Consider the following 20,170-nt stretch of genomic DNA (forward strand, 5'->3'; position numbering starts at 1 on the left):
AGTTTATCAATCCAAAAGGTATCATGATTTGGTTAGGAGCTAAAGTTAAGGTCATCTTCTTACGTCAGTGGTTCTCCAAATGGGATCCCTGGATAGCAGCATTAAGACTTGGGATCTTGCTGGAAGTGCACATTCTCAAGCCCCATCCCAGGCCTTCTGAATCAGAAATTCTTGTGGCAAGGACCAGCAGTCTGTTAAGAAGTCTTCCAGGATATGTATTCAAGTTTGGAACCACTGATTTAGATAATCTTAGAATTTTTAAAACACAAGAATCCTTAAAAATAGAATTATTTGGGACTGGGTAGTAGCTCAGTAGTAAAGTACTTGCTTCATGTATGTGAGGCCCTTGGTTCAATCTCCACTACCATTAAAAAAAAAATTGTTTACTTGCAAACACTTAGACTGATTACAGATTCATAAGAGAAAGTGAGCTGAGGACATCTTCAAGGCAACATATCAGCTCAGCTCAGTTATATTTGTTATAACAAATTTTTAAAAATACATTTCCCTAGTTTAATTAGCTTTTTAAGAAGTCAGAATTACTAAGATTTTACTACACTTAGTAAAGATTCGTATACTTTAAGGTAGGCCTATGATTTGCTCCAGTTGGTGAAAATTATCTTTTCCTTGGATGTGCTTTCAGGTTCTTGGCTATTAAAAAAGTCTTTTGAACTGCAGATATTAAAAAAAACTACATCTCTACGCATATTAAAATGAGGTTCTGATGGTATTTTTAAATGCCTTATAATTTAAAAAAATAAATATGTGATGTTTTAATTAGAACATTTGTTTTACCTTGTACCAAATATGCAATTATTTCATTTTATAGCTGTTTAGGATGGAGAGCAATATTTAGAAAATCCTTTCTCAAAGGTAACTTCTGAGAGATGCTTCAGGTGATTGGTTACAAAATTCCCAGGATGTCACCTCTACCAAAATACTCAGAAGAAGACAAGAACGGCTACTCTTTAAGGTGAGTACCTATAAGCCAAAAAAACCTTCTTCAAACCTGTGGTGCATTTTCCTGTTTCTCTTTTTTGTTAATAACTGTTTCTGCAAACAAATACTACATATAAATAATACCATGTCTACATGTACATCAATCAATATACCACTAGAAACTTTTGGAATTCTATGTTAGGAGATTCTGAATCTGCATCAGTACCTTGGTAACAACTGGCTCCATTATTTCCTCTAATGACTCCATTAGCTGAGCTCTCTCAAATTTAGGGACACTCTTTGAAACCTGCAGCTGAAGTTTTGCATTTTCATTTTTTACTCCATTGATCTGCTGCTGGAGTTGTGAATTCTTGGCCTTTTCTTTTTCACATGTGAATAGCAAATTTTTAACTTGAGGAATCAATTTCTCAATTCTCAATTTCAATTTCTGTTTTTCTTTCAGGTTTTCCTTTTCATGTTTCTGGAATTCCTCCTGTAAAGACAAGAACTGTTGTTCTCGGGTCTCTTTTTCCCTTTTCAACAAGTCCAAAGCAGAAGTGGTAGCTTTCTCCATTTCTCCTTTAAGTTGCTGCAGCCTCCTTATTTCCTCTTCTTTCTTGCTTAACGTTTTGTCCATCTCTATACACTGATTTACAGATCTATTTTTCTGTTGCATTTCAGTAATGCACCTTTCCTGTAAACGAATATAACCGACCTTGACTTTTTTAACTTCTAGCTGTAAGATTTCCTTCTCTTTCCTGGATTCCTGAAGTCGTTTTTTGGTGTTAGCTAAAATCTCTTGCAAATTCTGTAATTTCTTCTTAATATCATTCCTTTCTAGGATTATGTTGTATTTGTCTTCAATTAATTCTTCGATGTTTTCCTTTAGCTTATTTATGATGTCAATGAACACCTGCTGTTTGGTAATCTTCATCTCTAGTTCTTTAACTTTCTTCTCTAAATGCAGGTTCTTACACTGGAAGTCCTGGATCTGCACCTGCTGTGTTTTGTTTGTGTATTTCAATTTCCGTAAGGCTTCGTTTAAAGCCATGTCCTCTTCTAAAGCCTGTAAGCCTTCCAAGCTTTGCTCTGTGTCAGGTGTCAGGCAGTTCTCCCAAGAATTTCCCCCACTCTTGGAGATGCCTGGAGACCAATTTAAGACAATCCTTGGGCTTTCCGCATTTCCTGATATGGCTTCTTCCTGCTGACTGACTGACATCTCAGGAATCTCCTCAGGATTTTGTATTTCTTTTGAAGAAACTTCAGTCTGTAAATTACAGTAAATAAAATAAATATGAAAAAGTACAAATACCCCAATAAATCACCTTTTAAGCATGAGTTTGACAAGAGAAGCTATGGCTATTTTATTTCATTTAGAAGTATGAGAGGGTTTTGTTGTTGTTGTTGATTTATTCGGAAGTAGATGGCATCATTTGAAAAAGAACTTTATTGGGTTAGGGATATAGCTCAGTGGTAGAGCATTTGCTTGAGGCCCTGGATTTGATACCCAGGACTGGGAGAAGTGGGGGGAAATCTTATTTTCCCATGTTGATTTCTGGAAAACAGCATTTTAAAAATTTACTCAATTAGTGTTAGAGTTTCTCAAGATTGAGTCTTCCTCTTTCCATTGCATTCAGTCATTTTATCAGCCAGCCAAAGCAGGCCTTGAATTTTTTTTTTTTTTTTTTGAGAGAGAGAGAGGGGTGGGAATTTTTTTAATATTTATTTTTTAGTTTTCAGTGGACACAACATCTTTATTTTTATGTGGTGCTGAGATTGAACCCATCGCCCCGCGCATGCCAGGTGAGCATGCTACCGCTTGAGCCACATCCCCAGCCCAGGCCTTGAATTCTTAATGACTAGTTTGGTTCCTCAACTATAAAATAACAATAATAATACCTACTTCCAATAATATCTACTTAACAAAGTTAACTCCTAAATATGAATTGCTGAATGTATGTATATCACCTAAAGCACAACAGAACACAAGCAGTAATTGTATGGTACAGATATATATTGTGTTTATTTTGACAAAACAAAAAATTATACTTTGATACTTTCACCATTTTCCATCATGCAAACTTCTCTTAACACATATAATATGCTTTGACTTTAAATGAATAAAACAAAGAAATGTATCAATTTCCCTAAAGAACACAAGGTCCTTTTTGAATAGATTTTAAAATTCCTCATATAGACCATTACACCTCACTATGCTACAACTCTGTGACCATGAGAATGGTAGGCAAACAAACCTCATGATTGACTTTATGGCCACAACCCAGGTTTTAGGGAAGAGGTTAATAGTCAGTAAATTGTGGTTAAAAAAAAACACTAAAATGAATATGACATTAAAAACTCAGTAAGATACCTGTCAAGTGGTATTAGACCAACTGGACCCCTGACTTAATGAATTTTCATTACTTGGGATAAAGACAAGTAACTTTTTGAGACCTAAATGACCTGGACACCTGACCTTCCACTCCTCCGTTCTTATCCACCACACCCTTCCTGCCCTTGCAACCCTGGGTTTCCTGGACTGGGCTTCCTTCAAGTCCTAGCAAGTACCCGGCTCCCTGCAGCCACAGGGGTTCTGTAGATGTTGTTACCTGAACATGGACTGTGTCTCCACCCATGGTAGGCTAATGGATCCCTCCACTCACTCTTTAGAGCTTAATGACCACTTCTTCAGGTACACCTTTTGGACTCCCTGACCACGTCAGTGTCCTACTGTTCTACTTCAATACAGCTCTTTATCATTGATAAAAAATACCTTTATTTGTGTGATTATTTGCTTAATGACTATCTCTTCTACTAAGATGTTTTTTCTTATACCTTTATTTTATTGATTTATAAGTAGTGCTGAGGATCGAACCCAGGGCCCCGTACATGCTAGGTAAGTGCTCTACTGCTGAGCCACAATCCCAGCCCTTACTAAGACATCATTTTCATGAGGACAAGAACCAAATATATTTCTTGTTTGTTTGTAACCAGGACATAACTAGGATATAGGCCAGGGCCTGGTACAAAAAAGATGCCCGAGTATCTGTTGAATGGTTGAGAAATGACAATGCAACAGAAAGAGGAAGGAGCAATTTTGAAAAACCCTAATTAAGCAGACTTTTTAAATGTTATTTTCCAGAAATCAATATGGGAAAATTTTGGGAAGGCTGGGGATCAAGCTTGCTAGACAAGTACTCTACCACTGAGCTACAACCCCAGCCCAGGAAAGTCCTTTTTCAAATGTAGCCATCTACTTTCAAATAAATGAAAAACAAAACATTGTTCATACTTAATAAATGAAATAACAGTCACAGCTTTTCTTATCAAACTCATACTGAAAGGGGGGTTATTAATACTATGTATTAATATTATGCTTGGATTCTATTTACCCACACAAGTTCTTACAACTCTTATTTTTTTCTTCAGACAGTATGTAGAAATTATACTCTTGGTATCTTCAGTGCTTTGGGGATACTACATGTGTGACAAAGATAATGTTTTCACTCTGGTAAAAGTTAGTATTCTTTGCTTGTCCACAGAAGTTCAACATATAGAAAAATCTTAAGCTTTTCTTGTCAAATAACTTAGTCAATACTTCTGCATGCCTGCCTTTTCTCAACTTTTCCCTCAATGCAAACTATGAGTTTCAACTAGTTTGTTTCAAATGATATAAAAATATATTACATTCAATGTCCTATGAGATGCTATAGGCTGTATGTAATTCTTTGATTTAATATTTAATGCTACTTGGAAAAGCCTAAATTATATGTTTTTAAAAACAGACCAAAACCTGAACATCCTTGAATGTTCCACAGTCTTTACTATCTTTAACAATCTTACCTCTTCTGTTTTATAATTAACTCTCTGATCAAGCAGCCTAAAGCTATTCTCCTTAAAAAATGGGTTTTCATAATTTCTGAGGACACATTCTTTATACAAAAAGCTCTGAGGTTGACTAGGGTTGAGGGCAGATTCCATAGCCGTGCTTTTAGCCAGTGACTTTTCCACAAACTGCAGTGTCTCTCCATTGCATTGGAGTAGATGTGGACTTTGAGGAGACTGTCTGACACACTCTTGAGCAAGCTGGTCTTTATTTGCAGAAATGCTAGTTTCCATTGGATTTTCTTCCTTACATAAATCTTGCTTTATATTGGTATCTTTTGCATAATTATACACATGGCTTTGCAATTCTGGCTTCTCCATGTAAGAAAAGCCTTCTGTTAGATTTTGAAATGTTGTCATTTCATCATTAAATGCTTCTAGCTGATGAAATTTGCAAATGGGTTCAAATTGTCTCAACGAAGAAATGCAGGTGTTAATAGGCTCAATTTGAATCTTCTGTGAGTAACTTCCAATGTTGATATCTCATTAGAAAGAAAGAAGAATGATTGACCATCAGTTCATGTGATAAATGTTATACTTAACAAATAAATTGTTGAAGCCTTTTAGAAATTACCTATCTTTCAACCTTATTCATTGCGTGGATTTCAAGCATGACTGTGCTAGCAAACTAAACACAGCAACTTTTTACATGGAGGAAAGAAGTCCTTAAATGCCACAGAAAAAGCATGATTTTTATTTTTTATCATTTTGGTCAAACACCATTACAAAAAATTCCAAGATATCTTCAAAATTCTGTTATAATTTTAAAATATTTTAATTACAGAATGATTCAAAAGGATGCAAAATCACATGGAGTAGCAATAACAACAAACATTTAAAAAAACTTGTTTGATCTTATTTGTAACTCAATCTTTTTAAAAAATATTTATTCTTAAGTTTTAGGTGGACATAACATCTTTATTTTACATTTACGGGTTGCTGAGGATCAAACCCAGTACCTCATGCATGCTAGGTGAGCACTCTACCACTAAGCCACAACCCCAGCCCAGAAACTCAAATCTTATTTGTAAATAAGATCAAACAATAATAAGAAACGGAGATGCAAGAGACGTTGTCACTTGCCTAAGGTCACAGAGCTCAGATTCTAGAGTACTACTTCTAAATGAAATGCTATACTGTTTTTCAGTGGGGCATACTGCCAATTTTTAATACATGTCTAAAAAAATTAGAAAGAAGCTGGGTGTGGTGGCACACACCTGTAATTCCAGCAAGGCGGGAGGCTGAAGAAGGAGGATTGCAAGTTCAAGGCTAGCCTCAGCAACTTAGGGAAATTTTTGTCTCAAAATAAAATTTTAAAAAGGGCTGGGAGCCAGGCACAGTGGTGCATGCCTGTAATTCCAGCAGCTCAGGAGGCTGAGGCAGGAGGATCTCAAGTTCAAGGCTACCTTCAGCAATTTAGCAAGGCCCTAAATAACCAGTGAGACCCTGTCTCTAAATAAAATACAAACAAGGGCTGGGGATGTGGCTCAGTGGTAAAGTGCCCCTGAATTCAATCCCCAGAACCAAAAAAAAAAAAAAAAGCTGGGAATATATAGTTTAGTGGTACAGTACCTGGCATGTGCAAAGCTGTGGGTTTGATCCCCAGTACCACAAAAATAATAACAATAAATAAGAAAGAAATATTTTCCTTTCTTATTGTCATAATGGCATTTTCTAAATTTTTTTAAGATGTTAGAACTTTTTAGTTCACATGTAGGTCTTTATCTATGTGGAATTTATTTTTGTATTTGGTGTGAGTTAAGGTTCTAATCATTTCCTACATTTTTTAAAGTGTCAACTGTTTGAGGAGAACTGAATTATCTAATCCATTGATGATCTAATCCATTCTTTCTCTGATTTATAATAATACCTCTATCAGATACCAAGTGTCCATTTTTCATAAGCGGATCTATTTTTGGACTTTTTTTTATTTCACTGTTGTGTTGCCTGTCTGCCTATAACATATTGTTAATTTACTAAAACTTCTATAATAAATCTTGTTATATGGCAGGACACGTCTCCTACATCTTCTTTTCCAAAATTGCAATTATTTTTGGTTTTTAGGTTTTTAAAAACTTTTTTCACTCCTAAATGGGAGTTAGGACCAACTTAGAAAAAATGAAATGGCATTAATTCATATATTTGAGGAAAATGTAAAATTTTATCTTCATAATACTGAAGATGAAACATTTATATTTTGTCTTCCAGGAAAGTTTTATAACTTCTAGAGAAATCTTTATACATTTTTTTAGATTTATTCTTAGGTACCTCAGTTTGAGCTGCTACTAGCAAGTTTTTTAAAAAATATTTTTTAAATAAGTTGATGCTGGTACATTGTATTGCTTATTGTTTTACATTTATTCTTTTACATCAATTTTTCTAAACTTTTGTATTGATTCCAATATTCATAGATTCTTATTAATTTTCTCTGTAGAAAAATCACATATTTACAAAAAATTTCTTTTCCTTCCTAATTCTTATTCTTACAACTGCACATACTGAATTCTATAATTTCAATAATGCAAAATTATTAAAAATAAAGAGACAAATCAAATCTTTTTAGTATTAGTCATAATTATTAAAAATAAAAAGACCTTTCTATACAGCATTTGGGTTTGCTTTACTAAATATGATCTATGTTTCTCATTATATGATTAACTCTATAGCTTTCATCTATCAACTTAAGGCTAGAATAGGAGATTTTTAGTTATATCAACATATATCTTTTAAGATACTTGTACAGTCTATAATTCTAGTGTCAGAATAGACTTGAATCATAGCTTAATTGAAGCTACATGACCGTAGGCAAGTTACTGAATCTTACTCTCTTTCTCTGTAAAATGGAGATAAAACAGCCCTTGTTTGAATTTTTTAAAATTCCTATTTCATAGGTTTGTAAATTAAATGTAATAAATGTATATAAAGTGAATAAATGTATATAGACTGCTTAGCATAGTACATATTATTATTATCATCACAGGTACAAAAATTGTTTTTGTTTTGTTTGTTGCCAACAAAGAGATACTTACCACCTGAACTGTCTCGTGTGCTATAAATATCTTCAGAAAGTGTGGGTTTAGACTCAGTTTCCCTCTTTGCATTTTTTGTTTCATTCTGCATTAATTAAAGGGCATTAATATTAACACTTCAAACATTGTAAACTTCTAAAGATATACATTCATTGCTACATAATTTTCTTATTATATGAGCTTTTTTTTTGCACAGGTGAATTTTTTTTTGCACTAGTATCTTTCCTGAGTCACAACACTGACAAATAGCCTACGATTTCAATATTTTGGTGTTTTTATAAGTCATATCATGTAACTATAAACATAAGAATACTTGAGAGTACATATATATGCATATTACTGATAATTCTTTGATGTTAAATCTTGTCTAAATAGCATTAGAGTAGTTGTTAGTCTAGTTCTTTAACATTAAAGATATATAAATCAGAGCTCTAGTAATGAGCTGACATCTGATTCCATTAAATGGTAATTTTTGAAATTCATAGGATTATTCATTTATTTCAATATTATCTAAGAAAGGGTTTAGTAATTAATATAAATAAAATAAAAAGAAACTATTTTAAATTTTTGAGGAAAATATTGGTTTAATCATAGTGTATCAAATGGTAGGCATGATGGCTTATAATTCCAGTGACATGACAGGCTGAGGCAAGATGATCCCAAGTTCAAGGCCAGATTCAGCAACCTAGCAAGATCCTATCTCAAAATAAAATAATAAAAAAAAAAAACTGGGGATGTAGCTTAGTGGTAGAGCACCTCTGTTCAGTCTCCAAGACCAAAATAAATAAATAGTATATCAAGTGTGTGGATATAAACTGTACCCTAAAAAACATCCACTTATCTTTTATTAAAGTCAGTTAGCTAGCTGGGTGTGGTGGTGCGTGCCTATTAACCCAGTGACTCAGGAGGCCAAGGCAGCAGGGTCCCAAGTTAGAAAGCAGCCTCAAATTGCAAGGCTCTAAGCAACTTAGCAAGACCCTGTCTCAAAAAGAACTGGAGATGTAACTTAGTGGTAGAGTACCAAGCACTACCAAAAACAGTCAGTTGACTAAAACTTCTATTCAGTAATACTTTTTTCTTATATTTATTATTAAGTTTTAGGTGGACACAATATCTTTATTTTACATTTATGTGATGCTGAGGATCGAACCCAGTGCCTTGTGTGTGCTAGGTGAGTACTCTACCACTGAGCCACCCACCCCAGCCCCTTCAGTAATACTTTTTAAGAATTGTCCCATGTGTTGAATGTACTTGGAAGTACAATAAAAACAGATACAGCTTATTAAAATCTGTTTTTTAGACTTGTTACTAATTTAGACCATTCCTCCTAATTACATTTTAAAAGTATTAAGAATATATTTAAAAAATAAGCATGATTCACTTGCGTTTATATTTCACAAATCTTCTTATGATTCTACTTCTCATAGAATTTCAGACAACTTTCAACCCTAGTCATCTCTGATAGTACTATTTTTAATTAAAATGTGCCTTTTTTAATACATATAAGAGGATGTGAGGGGAAGGGGAAAAAAAGAGAGAGAGAGAAATGAGTTACGGTTGATGGGGTAGAGAGAGGTGAGGGGAGGGGAGGGGAGGGGAGCGGGGATAGGAAGAGGATAGGAAGGGCAGCAGAATACAACAGACACTAGTATGGCAGTATGTATAAACGTGGCTGTATAACCAATGTGATCCTGCAATCTGTACACGTGGGAACAAGAATTTATACCCCATTTGAATCAAATGTATATGTCAAGATCAATGTAATATTTTGAGCAACTAATAAATTTCTGATAAAAAAAGAAACACAATTGACAAACATGAAAAAATGTCTTAATATCTCTAGAAATTAGAGAAATGCAAACTAAGATTTCATCTCATTCTAGTCAGAATGGCAATTATCAAGAATATAAGCAATAACAGGTTTTGGTGAGAATGTGGGGGAAAAGGTAGAATTATACTTTGCTGATGGGACTGTAAATTGGTACAACCACTCTGGAAAGCAGTATGGAGATTCCTCAGAAAACATGGAATGGAACCACTATTTGATCCAGGTATAAACATTAAAATGGCCAGTTAACTGAAAAAAAAATGTGCCTTTTGTGTATAAATTTATTATAAGGAATAAAACGTCCAGTGAAATCCAAGGAGGATCTCCTTATGTAATTTAAGATATCTGTTTTTCCAAATGTAGAATATAGTATCTTAGACCTTGATCAACACTAAAATACTATGATCTATTTTTTCAAAATGAGAAAGTTTTTAATAATTATTTTAAAAATGCTGGTCACTGAAGACACAAAGTATTCAAAAGCTCACCATAATACATAAAGCTACGGGTCAACTCTACATCTGTCCTGATAATTTAACTAGCCCCCCATTGATGAAAATTTAGTTTCCAATGTTTAACTACTATAGATAATTATATAAACATCTGAATATTTTCTAGAGAGAATTTTAATTTTTGTAGCAGGGATCGAACCCAGAGGAGCTTAAACAGAGCCACATCCCCAGACATTTTTATATTTACAGACAGGGTCCCAGTAAGCTAATTAGGGCCTTGCTAAATTGCTGAGACTGGCTTTGAACTTTTGATCGTACTGCCTCAGTCTCCTGAGCTGCTGGGATTACAGGTGTGAGCCATGGTGCCTGGAATTGTAGACAGAATTTTAAAATGCGGTTGAACTCTTAACTTCATATCTCTAAATATCCCTTTAGAAAGGCTTTGCCAATTTATAAACTGAATCACATGAAATTTTCAATATTTGTTCATTTTTGAACTACAAAAGGCAATTTTATATGGCCTAACTTAATACATTCCTATTATTTCCCTATACTCATGTTAGCAACTATCAAACCCTTAGAACAACACTTCTGAAGATCTTGGGATATTTTATGAGAAAGGGCGCTAGGAATTTTCATGAAGATAAAGGATGGGAGCCATGTACATGGAGGGTACTGTCAATGTCATTACGAATGACAACTAAATCTGCATACTGACACAGTGGGAGACACATGCCCTGCCTCTGTGACTGAATTGTGGCTTTGTCCCCTAACTGCACTTTTGGGCCTTCATGAGCAGGATAGAAAGTATCAGTTCTGACACTTTTATCTGTAAAATTTTCTCTTCAAACACTAAAGGGAGTAAGAAAACCAGGCTGCATTCCCCTCCTTTGTGCGTCCACCAGAAATTCTCCTATTCTTCTTCATATTTTTGAAGATATTTCATCTGGATGACAGTGCAAATGCTGAACAAAGCTGAACCTCCAGAACCTATAAGCAATGCACACCTGAGGCAAGTCTGAAGCACTGAGGCTTGTTTCCATACAGCAGGGAAAATCTGAGTGAGTTAAATCTTCAGAAAGACCACTGAAATTCAAGGCATCCGATTCTGACATGCTTTCTAATTTTTCATGAGGCGCCTCCACTCCAAAATGTACAGGTTCTGGTGGTAATGACCAAAACTTGTTTTTTTGTAATGCCAGGGATGATGTCCAAAAATTTTCAGAGTCCTTGTTCCTTTGTGCTGAATGATGGAAAGCCTCCTCAAAAAACAAAAGCAAACAAATAAAAAACATGAACACATATAATTTTAGTATCTATTAATATATGCAAATAAAAATGGGTTTCCCCTACCCTTCCTCATACTTGCAGCAAAGTTCACTGCCCTAAATGTTATAAAAGTGCCATTTAAGTTATTAGAAAATTTAAAAATTTAGTCTTAAGTATACCATGATAACTTGGTATGCTACTATCCCATAATTCCCTAAAGGCTATGACCTAGAAAGTGAAGGGATCTCTGTTACTTAATTAAAGGACCAACACTAAGCCCTCCTCACTTCCTTATGTCACATGGATTCTCTCAGGCACCGGTGATTGAAGATTTGGAGGCATCTTGGCATCCACCTCATTATCCACAGCTGAACCATTACCAAGTCCTGTCTGATTTTGCTTTAAAACTGTTTTTCCATCACCCATGTTTTCATTCCATCCCCTATGCTATCACTCTGATCCATATCCTGACATACTCATCTGCCAGAAGATGGGAGGAGGAAAGATATTCAGTCACTGAGTCCAAATTCTTCTACTTGACTTTCATGTACCGACATCACCTACCCAATATCCCCTCCAACTTTAGTCAGATCAGGCTCATTTTCCTGCAAATAGATAATGCTTTCTACACTTTGGCAACTGGCCCTGGCCTTCACTTCTCTTAAAACCTTCATCTGTTTTAAAAAATCTTTGCTATGTTTTAAGTCTGTAACTCTCTCACAATTCATCCTACTGCCTTAGTCTTCACCATTGTTCCAAGGGTGTTAGTGTTTTTTATTTATAGATTACAATTGCCTTTTGGGAAGTCAACTTATGCCTTTATGTACAACCTACTATAGGCAGACCACTGTTTTCGGCACAGTAAATATTGATTGAATAAACCCTGCATTCCAGTGACTTATTTCTACTAAATCCTCTCAATGTGCAGTCACTACTTATTTGCCTGGATGAATTATTTTGATGAATTGGTGAATTAATGATCAACTTAATGAAGATTCTGTTCAAACTTATGCTATCACTTAGTAAAATATAAAAACAGTAAGCCAGGAAGGTCACATAGGACTTGTGAAAGGTCCAACTTTATCCTCACTTCTTCTAAGGTCTTCCAAACAAATAGATACCGCCTGCGATATGGTGAGGGGGATCTGAAAAAACTATCTTGCTGTTTTCCAAATTCCAAAACCCATAAAGGCCTCTCTTCTTTTCTTGGTGAGTCGGTAACTTTCAAATACATAATTTTGTTCATGCCCGCTAGGTCGCTGCACAATCTGCCAGTTTCTTTTTTTTTTTAAGTCAGGCCTACTTTTTCCATCTTCCACATCTGTCCTTATCATATTTTTATTAGATTTTTAAAATACTTACTCAACTGTTTGGAGAGCTATTTCGCAGACACGCTAAAGCAGTTTAAAAGTAGATGATATGTCAAGAAACTCTTATTATAAAACTCTTTTTAATATTTTTCAGTCGTGTGACAAACCTAAACTTTTTAAAAGCACGTATTTCATTTTCACCTCAAAACAATGCACCAAACTTTGTGAGACACGTAAGTGTGCTCAATTCCATGATCCAGAGAATTTCTGGAACCCACGCTAAGAACTGCGATCTTCCTACCCCCACACAGGCCCTGAGGGAGGAAGAACCCCTGTCCACCTTTTCCCACCGAGGGCTTCTGCAAACAGGCAGCGGGCTCCAGGCGCGCTGGAACGTCCCTGTGTGACGTCCGCCGGCGCCAGCCACTCTCGGAGGGGAAGGGCACCGGCGCGCTCGACGCCTTCGGCGCGGGGTAGACCCCACTCAGTTCCAGAATGAGCGTGGACTACCACGGAAACAGCCTGTGAGCTAAATGGAGCGTCCTTCTACGAGAATAACCACAAAGTATCGGGAAGAAACGAAAAGCCCCAGGCTGAAAGCCGCAAAGCGGAATCAACCTCCTTCCCCGACAATGCAGTTTGTCCCTCTAGCGCACCGTCCCTAGCGAGCTCCCGGATCTCCGTACGGCACAGGGGCGGGACTTCCTGTGAAATCGGACTTCCGCCGGGGGCGGGGTTTCCCGGTCGGCTTTTGGCCCAGGGTGCCAGAGCTCTGGGTCCTCGTGGTCGGAGCCGAGTGTGTGCGAGGGCTTCTGAACCGTTTGCGAGACGGGGTTCGCGGAGAGGCCGTTGGATTCGCCGCAGGTAAAACCGTTTCTGTGCCGTTCCCGCCCCGGCGCAGAGCGGAAGGCCTCCGGGGGTGTCGAGGGCTCGGTGCCTCCATCATGGACTACCGGCGGCTCCTGATGAGCCGGGTGGTCCCCGGGCAGTTCGACGACGCCGATTCCTCCGACAGGTGAGCGGCCGTAGAATACTCCCACTCTGTTCAGATTCTGCTCTCTCCTTGCTTGTAGTTCATAGGGTGTTTCAGCCGGCTTCTTCTGCATCCCGCCGAGTCTTCCTTATTTTAGGGCAGAGTTCAGTGAGTCATTTGTCAAAGACTGGGTTCCCTGGACGGTCAGCATAGCTGAAAAACAGAATGGGGGATAGCAACTGGCAGACGTAGGTTTTTGTACTGTAACTACATCCTCAGGTATTTATTGAGCACTTCCTGTGGGCCAGGTTTTTATCCTTGGCTGGAAATTGTCATGAACAAGACAAACCCAGGTCCACTGTGATGGAACTTGACGTAGAGAGGAGAACAGACCATTTGTAAACAGTAAGATGATGATATGTATCATACAAGTTATTGAAATAGGTTAATACACTAATTAATGGTCAGGGAACGGTTACAGTCCACATTTAAATGACAAGGGGATATCATTCCAGGCAGAGAGAACAAGTGCATAGGTCTCACGGGTGGAATCCCTCTTGGTTGTGAAAGGCAGTGGAAGTGGTTGAGATAGAGAAACGGGAAGGGACCAGATCATGTAGAGCCTTACAAGTGATGGCGAGGAGTTAAGATATCTTTGAAACTCTTCTAAAAAGGCCAGAGGAGGGATTTTTGCAGGGGAATGATGTAATTTGATTTATGATTTGAAGGAAGTAATTTTGCTGTGTAGAATATGGTCATGGGGAATAAGAATGGAACAGAGACCAGTTTGAAAAATCAGGTTCAAATAAGATGGGCACCAGAGCTAGAGTTTTAGAGATATGATTTGGAGATAGAAATGACAGGTTTATTGATAAATTGGATGTGGGTTCTAGGGAAGGAGCAGTGACGAATCACTCCTACTCAGAAGGAAAATGAAACTGTTATTTTGAAATTCAAGAAAAGGATTCCTTTTTTTATGATAAGGATTTGTTACAATGTAGGTTTTAATTATTAATTGGGACATTAAAAAATTTTTTTTTAGTTGTAGATGGACACAATATCTTTATTTATTTTCATGTGGTGCTAGGATTGAATTTGTGAGCTCTGCCACTGAGCCACGATCCCACCCCAATTGAGGCATTTTTCAATAAATAAACTTATACTATGTTCTGTGTGTCAGATCTAGTGTTATGTTAGGTGATAGGAGTGTGTTGGTAAACACTATTCTAATTGATGTAGACCTTGTATTCTGGCAAGGAAAACTGGTATTAAATAATTAGACAAATTATTTATATTAGAATTGATTTACTAGTATGGAGGAAAAATGGGTGAACGATAAGGAAGACTTCTTTGAGCAAATGATAGATAGCAAGCTGATATGGGAAGGATGAATTTAAAAAATGAGAAGGGCTTTTCAGTCTTTATGATTACAGATCAACATACAGAAGACCTTTTGGAAGAATTTAAGTGGGAAGAAGAAGCAAAGCAGCTTGCTGGTGAATAGATGATAGTAATGAGAATGCACTAGTTTATCGACCAAACCAGCTTATAATCCCAGCTACTCAGGAAGCTGAGGCAGGAGGATCACAAGTTCAAGGCCATCCTCAGCAACTCAGCAAGATTCTGTCTCAGAAAATAAAAAGGACAGTTGTATGCTTCTGTATGCGCCTGTAATTTTAGCAATTTGGGAGATGGAGGCAGGATAATGGCAAGTTCAAGGCCAGACTCAGCAGATTAGTGAGTCCCTCAGCAATTTAGTGAGACTCTGCCTCAAAAAAAATAAAAACAAACAAAAAAACCCTGGGGATGTAGGTCAGTGGTAAAGTGTCCCTGGCTTCAGTCCCCTTTATCAGAATTAATAAATAAGGCTGAGAATGTAGCTCAGTGGTTGAGCAGCTTTGGGTTCAATCCCCAGTACCATTTAAAAAAAATAAAAATTACCACCCACATGGGGTATTGTGAGGATAAAACCAGGAGTTCTTTTACTGGGGATGATTTTGCTACTCCCAGGGGACTTTTGGCAATCTCTAGAGAAATTTTTGTCTGTCAAGGATGGGTGGGGGTGGGGGTATGCATTAATAGCAAGTGGTACATAGAGGACATTGATGCTGCTAAATATCCTGCCATGTACAAGACAGTCTGTCATGGCAAAGAATTACTTGACTGAGGTTGAGAGGCCCTGGAGCAAAGTTTAACTTTGACATGCCTCTTTAGGTTATTGATAACTGAAGGATTAATTTATAGATTAGTAGATTATATTTATGAAGTTCTACTAAATTATAGGTGTTGAAGGATTCTGTTCCTACCCAAGCCCATGGGTATTTGGATCTGTCAGAGCCATAGCTACTTAATAAATTGGGATTGGTATCTGAATTTACTTAAATTCATGTGTGACTATTTTAAAGTAGTGCATATTACTAGTTTGTCCATATGATTTCTGTCCGTATTCTCTACATGAAAGGTCAAAACTGGCAATACCTGTATTGAATTTCAGGCCTATAGACATGTTTTGTTTGGTATGCATTTTATTTTATAAAAATTGAATGTGACGTGAAAGATTTTACAGAAACATCTATATTTCTGGCTTCTCTTGAAAAACCAAAACAATCTAATAACACAGGTTCTGAGTTCTCACATGGCTAAAGATGACCCTATTAGTTGTGCTGCTTTTACCCCTAGACTCTCTCTTTTGACAGTCCCTACTTCTATTGTCTTATATTCAGCCAACTTGACTCACATGTAGTCCCCATTCTTTCCCTTCATAAACAAGAGTGATTTGAAGTTCTTTGTGTATCACTAGTCTTAATATAATATAGCTCCTTGTGTTGCAAAGTGGTATTGAGTTCAAAGTAAGACTGCTTTAGACTTATTCCCAAATTTTGCTAGAAAGATTTTTTTTCTAATCTTGGAGCAGCTCCATGAATGATTTTATAGTCAGGTCTGGTGCACTGATCAGAGTAAGTTAATTTAAAAGAGAAGGTAATGTAAATTCTAATCTCACTAAGGCAGGAGCAGGTTTATCACATGCTATACTCCTTCCCTAGTGGGACTTGGGTGTGGAGAATAAGCAATTGCAAAGAACTGAGACACAGGAGAAGTCAGTTTTGGGAAGATGGAACTTATTGGAGATATGTTGTGAGGAATGTTTCAGATTTATCAGCATTATTTAGTCTGTTATTTATTTATTTATTTTTTTAAAGAAAGAGAGAGAGAGAGAATTTTTTTTAATATTTATTTTTTAGTTTTCGGCGGACACAACATCTTTGTTTGTATGTGGTGCTGAGGATCGAACCCGGGCCGCACGCATGCCAGGCGAGCGCGCTACCGCTTGAACCACATCCCCAGCCCCATTTAGTCTGTTATAAATAAATACATACGTGAATCCAGGTAGAGGATTTATAAACATGCTAAAACATTGTTATTTCTAGTGAAAATGTAAATTTGAAGGTAATCAAAGCGGAAGATGGCATTCTGTTTGAAGACTTTCAAAACAATGTGACTAAGAAGAGTGAAAGTGAGATAAAATTTGAAGAGGAAGAAGAGGAGGACTATGATGATGACAGTGATTGGGATTGGGATGATGGAGTTGGAAAACTCACCAAGGGTTGTGTCTGGAATGGAGGGAGTAACCCACAGGTATTTAAATGATTCTGTATAACTTTGCTTTTGTTTTTTTTTTTTTTAATTGGGGCAGGTAACTAGGAAGTGAACCCAGAGATGCTTAAAAACTGAGACATATTCCCAGCCCTTCTTATTTTTATTTTGAGACAGAGTCTCACTAAGTTGCTTAGGGCCTCACTACCTTATTGCTGCTGGCTTTGAATTTAAGATCCTCCTGCTGCAGTCTTCCAAGTCACTGGGATTACAGGCATGGGATACCATGCCTGGCTTCTGTTTGTCGTGTGTGTGTGTGTGTGTGTGTGTGTGTGTGTTTTGCTTGGGATTGAATTCAGGGCCTTATGCATACGAGGCAAGCACTTTACCAACTGAGCTATATCCCCAGCCTGTTTGTATTTTTTAAAAAGACTTTTTGTGGTTCTGGAATTGAATAACTGAAGGAGTTTTTTCAAGTTATATTGTCCTGTAGCCCCAGCCTTGATTGATTCTCATTCTGTATCTTTTCATATTTCTCATAGTTTCCTGAGTTTGGATTATTTCCATAATCAGAAAATGTTAAATTATTAAAGTGTCATAAGAGCTGGGTGATTTTAAGTTCCAGATCAAGGCAACTTGCCCCAAAATAAAAAATAGAAAGTGTTGGGATATAGCTCAATGTAAAGCATTTGCAGCATGTGTGAGTCCCTGGGCTCTATCTCCAGTACTTAAATAAGTAAATAAATAAATATGTAGTATCATAAGATTGTAAGCTTAAAAATGTGCATAAAAAAGCACATGAATAGGCAGTAATTATTAAGCAATAATGTTCAAACTTCTTAGTAAATTAAGAAATGTGGATTAAATATGTAGAGATACCAACTTCTCACCTATGAAACTGACAAAGACACAAAATACATAATCGATGGTCAGTTAATAGGTATAATTAACTAGTATATGTTAAAAACTTTAAAAGCGTACAAATGTTTTGAGCAGCAGTTCTTCTAGGGGTGTGCCCAAACTTATTTAGAAGTCAGAGTCTCCAAGGTTGCTTGTGGGACAGGAACATTAGAAACAACCTCGATTAAGTTTACTCTGGGATACTATGCAGCCATAACATATATTGCAATGGAAGATTATATTAATGAGGTTGAAATATATTCATGATCTACATGTGCAAAAAACAAGTTACTGAGGCATGTAGAGCTGACTTCTCAACTTTAAAGTACTAAATGAATATGTTAGGAGTTTTCAGATCCATAGATTAAAATGGTGTATTAAGGTTACTGAAAGAGATGAAGGGGAAAAGACTCAACATTATTCCTTTGGCTGTTAAAATAGTTCATATATCAGATTGCATTCATTTTTAAAGTAACTGAAGAAATTTTATACTTACTGTGTTCTTGTCTTGGTAATCTTCTATTGATTCATTGATGAGTCTTTAAGCAGTTTGAACATTGACTGTGATGCCTTTTTTTTTTTTATAACGAACGATCTTTTTTAAGAAAGCTAAAAAAGCAGTCTATACACAAAGGACTTAAAAACAGCATACTACAGGGACACAGCCACATCAATGTTTATAGCAGCACAATTCACAATAGCTAAACTGTGGTACCAACCTAGATGCCCTTCAATAGATGAATGGATAAAAAAAAATGTGGTATATATACACAATGGAATACTACTCAGCAATAAAAGAGAATAAAATCATGGCAGTTGCAGGTAAACGGATGGAGTTAGAGAAGATAATGTAGTTAGAGAAGATAATGCTAAATGAAGTTAGCCAATCCCAGAAAACCAAATGTCAAATGTTTTCTTTGATATAAGGAGGCTGGTTCATAGTGGGATAGGGAGTTGGGAGCATGGGAGGAATAGACAACTCTAGATAGGCAGGGGGGTGGGAGGGGAAGGGGAGGGCATGGGTTAATTAATGATGGTGGAATGTGATGATCATTACAATGTATACAACCAGATATGAAAAATTGTGCTCTATATATAATCTAATAAGAATTGTAATATATTCTGCTGTCATATATAAATTAAAAATTACATTAATAAATAAGTTAAAAAAAGAAAGCTAAAAAAAAAGATTTGAAGTGTAAATGCTTAAATGTAAACGGTTGTCTTTATTTGCTGGGATTATAGCAATTAGAATTTTATCTATTTTTCCTAGGGGTGTCACTCAGTGTAGTGCCTAATATGCATGAGGCCCCTCAGTTCAATCCCTAGCACTGCAAAAATAAATAAAGTTTTACTTATGTTTTCTGCCATGTATTACGGTGTTATCATGTATCTACATGTATTATTTTAATTAAAATTTATTTTTAGCTGGGTGTGGTGGGGCACACCTGTAATCTCAGTGAGGAGATTGGAGGCTGATTCAAGAGAATCGCAAGTTCAAGGCTAGCCTTAGCAATTTAGCAAGGCCCTAAGCATCTTAGTCTCAAAAACAGATAGATGGATAGATTAAAAAAATAAAAGGATTGGGGGTGCAACTCAATGATAAATTGTCCTTGGACTGAATATCCAGTATCAAAAAATATATTTTTAAAGTTTAATAGAAAATTGTTTTTTAAGTTTTAATCAAGCTAGAAACGACCCAGTCTCCCATTTCGTCTAACATTATTGAATCAGTAATTATTAGGCCCTTTTTATCTTTGCTACATTCTCTTATTTATGAGTTTTAGATGTTGTCTCTACCTCTCTCTTTGCCATTAGTGAAGTTTGTGTGCAGCACCAGTCAAGCCAAGCCTTGTAATTGTTTTTTCCCCTCTCTTAATATATTGGGCCTAGGGCTGCGTGTGGCGGCACACTCCTATAATCCCAGGGACTCCGGAGGCTTAAGCAGGAGGATCACAAGTTTGAGGCCAGCCTCAGCAATTTAGCAAGAT

At 36.5% G+C, this 20,170-nt stretch overlaps 2 protein-coding genes across 8 annotated transcripts in view; one reads left to right on the plus strand and one right to left on the minus strand.

Moving 5' to 3' along the window:
• Nucleotides 1-13,401, minus strand: part of Cage1 (cancer antigen 1) — a 40,977-nt gene extending 27,576 nt beyond the window's left edge. For 2 of the 5 annotated variants that reach the window (XM_048799760.1, XM_048799756.1), the window contains exons 1-5: nt 12,765-13,317; nt 11,141-11,395; nt 7,854-7,938; nt 4,783-5,306; nt 1,166-2,206 (exon numbers count right to left, since the gene is read on the minus strand). In XM_048799760.1, coding sequence (XP_048655717.1) covers nt 1,166-2,206; nt 4,783-5,306; nt 7,854-7,938; nt 11,141-11,248 — 1,758 coding nt within the window. In that variant the 5' untranslated portion in view covers nt 11,249-11,395; nt 12,765-13,317. Of the gene's footprint in view, nt 1-1,165; nt 2,207-4,782; nt 5,307-7,853; nt 7,939-11,140; nt 11,396-12,764 lie in introns of all 5 variants that reach the window. The other 3 variants (XM_048799759.1, XM_048799758.1, XM_048799757.1) reach the window with 3 other exon arrangements.
• Nucleotides 13,402-13,443: 42 nt separating this feature from the next.
• Riok1 (RIO kinase 1) overlaps nt 13,444-20,170 on the plus strand; it is a 35,437-nt gene continuing 28,710 nt past the window's right edge. The window contains exons 1-2 of one of the 3 annotated variants that reach the window (XM_048799761.1): nt 13,445-13,727; nt 17,114-17,321. In XM_048799761.1, coding sequence (XP_048655718.1) covers nt 13,657-13,727; nt 17,114-17,321 — 279 coding nt within the window. In that variant the 5' untranslated portion in view covers nt 13,445-13,656. Of the gene's footprint in view, nt 13,728-17,113; nt 17,322-20,170 lie in introns of all 3 variants that reach the window. The other 2 variants (XM_015493983.2, XM_048799762.1) reach the window with 2 other exon arrangements.

The sequence above is a fragment of the Marmota marmota genome, unplaced genomic scaffold (genome assembly GCF_001458135.2).
Source record: "Marmota marmota marmota unplaced genomic scaffold, marMar, whole genome shotgun sequence".
In the NCBI taxonomy this organism is placed as follows: Eukaryota; Metazoa; Chordata; class Mammalia; order Rodentia; family Sciuridae; genus Marmota; species Marmota marmota.